The sequence below is a fragment of the Monopterus albus genome, unplaced genomic scaffold, assembly GCF_001952655.1.
Source record: "Monopterus albus unplaced genomic scaffold, M_albus_1.0 scaffold517.1, whole genome shotgun sequence".
Taxonomy (NCBI): domain Eukaryota; kingdom Metazoa; phylum Chordata; class Actinopteri; order Synbranchiformes; family Synbranchidae; genus Monopterus; species Monopterus albus.
In genome coordinates, this window is record NW_018128397.1 from 52,626 (window position 1) to 58,067 (window position 5,442).

At 42.7% G+C, this 5,442-nt stretch overlaps 1 protein-coding gene across 1 annotated transcript; it reads left to right on the top strand.

Moving 5' to 3' along the window:
* Nucleotides 1–2,047: 2,047 nt before the first annotated feature.
* olfcj1 (olfactory receptor C family, j1) lies at nt 2,048–4,986 on the top strand. The gene is made up of 5 exons (XM_020588252.1): nt 2,048–2,314; nt 2,504–3,328; nt 3,414–3,644; nt 3,817–3,940; nt 4,073–4,986. The coding sequence occupies exons 1-5, from the start codon at nt 2,063–2,065 to the stop codon at nt 4,984–4,986; spliced, it is 2,346 nt and encodes a 781-aa protein (XP_020443908.1). The 5' UTR covers nt 2,048–2,062.
* Nucleotides 4,987–5,442: the final 456 nt, after the last annotated feature.

The window sequence follows — 5,442 nt, forward strand, 5'->3', positions numbered from 1 at the left end:
AATTAATTTTTTATTATTTATGATAAAAGTCAAAAATCCACCACTTCTCTCAGAAAAATGTTGCAATACCAAATTTTTTGCTGAATCAAATCTTTTCCACACAACTCCATAAATGGACTGGACAGAATTATTGACACATTTTCAGAATCATCAGAAATAGTTGTATTTCCAGCATGTGATGCTCCTTTAGTTTGTAATGAAACTCACCTGTAGCAACCAACAGGTGCTGGCAACACAGAAATCACACTGGTAAACAGTTAACATGGAAAAATGTTGACTCGACCTTTGTGTCATGTGGACCACACTGAGCATGGAGAAGAGAAAGAAGAGCAAAGAAATGTCTGAGGATTTGAGAAGCACAGTAATGGAAAAGCATGGACAGTCTCAAGGCTCCAAGTACGTCTCCAGATCTGGCTGTTCCTGTGTCCCCTGTGAGCAAACAAGGCTCCAAGTCCGTCTCCAGATCTGGCTGTTCCTGTGTCCACTGTGCGCAACATTGTCAAGACATTTACAGCCCATGGCGCTGTAGCTAAGCTCCCTGAACGTGGACAAAAGAGAAAAATAGATGACAGATTGCAACAAAGGATTGTTGGAATGGTGGATAAAGAACCTCGATCATCTTCCAAACAAACTCAAGCTGACCTGCAGGCACAGGGTGCAACAGTGTCCGCTCACACTATCCAACGCCATCTGAATGACAAGAGATGCTATGGTAGGAGACCCAGGGGTCCCACTGCTGACACAGAGACATAAAAAGCCAGATCAGAGTTTGCCAAAACTTAACTGATGAAGCCACAGTCCTTGTGGGAGAAGGTCCTGTGGACAGATAAGGCTAAAATAGAGCTTTTTGGTTGAGCACACCATTCTGCAGTTTTCAGAAAATGAAACGAGGCCTTCAAAGAAAAGAACATGGTCCCTACAGTCCAACACAGTGGAGGTTCACTGATGTTTTGGGGTTGCTCTGCTGCTTCAGCCACTGGATGTCTTGACTGTGTGTATGGCGTTATGACATCTGAAGACTACCAATGAATTCTGGGGCCCAATGTCAGAACATTGGGTCTCTGTCAGAGGTCATGGGTCTTACAGCAGGACAATGACCCAAAGCAGACTTCAGAAAGCACCAGAAATTGTTTCAGACAATGAGCTGGAGAGTTCTGAAGTGGCCAGCAATGAGTCCAGATCTAAACCCCATAGAGCAGCTGTGGAGAGATGTCAGAACAGCAGCTGGGAGCAGGAAGCCTTCAAACCTGAGAGACCTGGAGCAGCTGGCAAAAGAAGACTGGTCCAAGATTCCAGTAAAGTGGTGGAAGAAACTCACTTATGGTTACAGGAAGTGACTGATTTTATCCAAAGGCTGTGCTACCAAATATTAAGTTGAGGGTGTCAATAATTTTGTCCACTCCAGTTTTGGAGTTCTGTGGGGAATGTATAAATGCAGGCGTGTCAATATTTTTGGCCATGACTGTAGAAAAGAATAGATTAAGATGACATGCAAATTTAGTGGGTTATCTAACAAGCCCATTTGTCTGTCAGTCACACTACAAGTGCTGTCATTGGCTGTGAGACACATAATATTCACATGGACACTACATCCAACACCCGTGGCTTTGTGATAGCTATAAAATGCTCAGAGCTAAGGGGTTTTATCTTTGGGCTTTGGGTGGTAAGTGAGCAGCCATGCTGCTGATTGCAGATCTGCTACTCCTTTCCCTTCTGGCTGTCAGAGGAGGGAAGCCTGTGTGCCAAATATATTGGACGAAAGAACAGTCTCAGTTTTCTAAAGAGGGAGACATCAACATTGGAGGCATTTTCTCCTTCCATCAGAACCCAGTCACTCTCAGTCCAGCTCTCCAAGTCAACCCAGGAACAATCCAGTGTGAAGGGTAAGAAAAAGATGGAAAATTTGTTACTGTAATTGTTATTAAAATTTGTGTTGTTCATTCATGTTTTAAGTATAAATGCGTGTGTATCCTTATGTTTGACATTTTTTACACAAATTGCACAGTTTACTTCCTCTGCCTTTTTCAGACTCGACCCAGGAGAGCTTCAGTATGCATACACTATGATGTTTGCCATAGAGGAGATCAACAACAGCTCAGAGCTGTTACCTGGAATTACACTGGGCTACAGGATCTTTGACTCATGTCCCAGTATCCCTCTGTCCATCAGGGCATCACTAAACCTGATGAATAGGTATGACAGTGGGGAAGACAGCTGTAACAAACACTCTAGTGTACATGCTGTCATAGGGGAAACTACATCCACCTCTACAATAAGTATTGCTCACACCATGGGACCTTTCCATATACCTGTGGTGAGTGTTGGCGGGCATGTACACTCTCGCAGAAAGTGAATTTGTGTTGGTTAATAAGAAGTAATATAATGTTTGAAAATGGTTTATTACATGTATATTTTATATTAGGTAATGAAAAGATCCTTGCTTTAAAATTTAAAATTGCTGAAGGATGATGAATGTTATGTCTTTTTATTACATGTGTTTCAGATCAGTCATTCAGCTACTTGTGCATGTCTTAGCAACAGAAGAGACTATCCTTCTTTCTTCAGAACCATACCAAATGACCTTTACCAGAGCAAAGCATTGGCAAAGCTGGTAAAACACTTTGGCTGGACCTGGGTGGGGGCTATTAGAACTAACACTGACTATGGGAATAGTGGCATGGCCACTTTCCTGGAAGCAGCTGAAAAAGAAGGTGTGTGTGTTGAGTACTCAGTGGCTATTTATAGGACTGACTCAAGGAAGTGGTTCTTAGAGGTGATAGCCATTATAAAGAAATCCACCTCTAAGGTAATAGTGGCGTTTGCTGATGGTACAGACCTTGACATTCTTATCAAAGAGCTTCATGCTCAGAATATAACAGGCCTGCAGTGGGTGGGGAGTGAGGGCTGGATTACTTACCGTTATATTGCCTCTCCAGTAAACTATGCTGTGGTCCAGGGGGCAGTGGGCTTTGCAGCACTCAATGCTCACATCCCTGGACTACAGCAGTTTCTGACTAGCAGCAGGCCCTCCACTACACCAGGGGACCGGGGACTGATTGAGTTGTGGGAAACGGTGTTCAACTGTACCCTGACTCCCCATGAAGAAATCCAAGCTCAGGGTTCAGTCCCAGCATGCACAGGGAACGAGTCTCTGTGGGACGCAAACACACGCTTCACAGATGTTTCAGATGCCAGTCTGCTGAATAATGTTTACAAGGCCACGTACACTGTAGGTCATGCACTGGACATGTTGTTTTCATGCAAAGATGGACAGGGACCTTTTGAGAACAACACTTGTGCTGACAGGGAAAATGTGCAACCATGGCAGGTAAACACAACAGAAATAGTTCCCACATCAAAGCTACTGCATGTTATGCAGTTAAATAACAACAAATGTCACTGTTTCCTTGCAGGTGCTGCATTATCTGAACCAGGTCAATTTTACCACTAAAAGTGGTGAAAATGTGTTCTTTAATAAGCTGGGTGACCTTGTGGCACGCTATGCACTGGTAAACTGGCAAATGGATGAGACAGGTTATATAATCTTTGAGACCATTGGTTACTATGATGCATCTCGGCCTGAGGGTCAGCAGTTTGAGATGAAAGAAGGTGTGAAAGCCATTTGGGCAGGCAAGAATCTTGAGGTGAGTCAGTGTAGTCTATTCCCTTTTTTAGATATGAATAATCACCAATTCTGAGTCACTATTGATCACTAAGTAAATATTTCTAAAATGAATTCTTCAATTCATTACATTATTAATATGATTATGAATATGGAAATGAATAATGACTTTTTAATGCTGTCATGTGATGTAGGTGCCAAGGTCGGTTTGCAGTGAGAGCTGTTTACCAGGGTCCCATCAGGCTTTTGTGAAAGGCAAGCCTGTCTGCTGTTTTGATTGCATCACCTGTGCTGATGGGGAGTTCAGCAACAGTACAAGTGAGGCAGCAGGATTCCTAGCCTTTACTCTAACTCTCATTGTGTTTCTGTTGGGCAAAATCACTGCCAGCACTTTGCTGCTCTATCTGAAGATGTGTGCACTGTACAGCCTAAACATATTTATGCTTTCAGATGCAGTGAAATGTGACAAATGCCCTTCTGATTACATGTCCAATGAGGAAAGGCATAACTGTGACTTGAAAGCCATTGAATACCTTACCTTCGGGGAACTGATGGGAATACTGGTGGTCACCTTTTCTGTCATTGGTGCCTGCCTGGCACTGACAATAGCCCTGATATTTTTTCACTACAGAAAAACTCCTATTGTCAGGGCCAACAACTCTGAGCTGAGCTTCCTGCTGCTCTTCTCCTTGACTCTGTGTTTCCTGTGTTCTCTGACCTTCATCGGCCGGCCCTCTGAGTGGTCCTGCATGCTGCGACACACAGCATTCGGCATCACCTTTGTCCTCTGTATCTCTTGTGTTCTGGGGAAAACTATAGTGGTGTTAATGGCCTTCAGGGCTACACTTCCAGGCAGTAATGTGATGAAATGGTTTGGGCCTGCACAGCAGAGACTCAGTGTTGTGGCTTTCACTCTCATCCAGGTTGTTATATGTATCCTCTGGTTAACTATTTCTCCTCCTTTTCCATTTAAGAATTTTACCCAGTTCAAGGACAAAATCATCTTAGAGTGTGCTCTGGGATCAGCTGTAGGCTTTTGGGCTGTACTTGGGTACATAGGCCTTCTGGCCATCTTATGTTTTATTCTGGCTTTTCTGGCTCGGAAACTGCCTGATAACTTCAATGAGGCCAAACTGATCACCTTCAGCATGCTGATATTCTGTGCAGTCTGGATCACTTTTATTCCAGCATATGTCAGCTCTCCTGGGAAGTTTAGTGTTGCTGTAGAGATATTTGCTATTCTGGCTTCCAGTTATGGACTGCTGTTTTGTATTTTTTTGCCCAAGACATGCATAATTTTATTAAAACCAGAGAACAATACAAAGAAACATTTAATGTGCAAAATGACCCTTAGAGCCCTCTGAGTTCTTCTTTTTAATCACAAGTGTCATATATATATATATATATATATATATAGATATATATATAGAGATATATAACACACTCACAAGAGAGAAACATATCAGGGGGCTGTGACCCCCAAACTGGGAGAGTGGCTCCAACGGATCCCAGGAACAACATTTGAGATCTCTGTCCAGAAGAGTGCAGTCCTAGGAACAGCAAAGATACTATGCAGGACCCTCAAGTTCCCAGGCCTCTGGTAGAGGACCTGAGCTTGAAGGAAGGAATGAGACCGCTCCAAAGTGGGGCGAGTGGGGAATTTTTTTATATATACTGTATGCATTTATACATAGTTACTTAAATTTTTGTGGTCATACTGTACCTACATTAATTTTTTTCATGAATGGGTTCTGGCTTCTTTCTTCTGTTTAGAATAATTAAAATGAATAAATGTTTGCATTTACATATTTTGTTTTAAT

What these genes read in the sequence shown, in the direction of transcription:
- olfcj1 (XM_020588252.1), top strand. Translation starts at nt 2,063, where the DNA reads ATGATGTTTGCCATAGAGGAGATCAACAACAGCTCAGAGCTGTTACCT. An exon ending in GACCTTTCCATATACCTGTG is followed by an intron (nt 2,315 to 2,503) that starts GTGAGTGTTGGC and finishes CATGTGTTTCAG; the next exon opens with ATCAGTCATTCAGCTACTTG. An exon ending in AAAATGTGCAACCATGGCAG is followed by an intron (nt 3,329 to 3,413) that starts GTAAACACAACA and finishes GTTTCCTTGCAG; the next exon opens with GTGCTGCATTATCTGAACCA.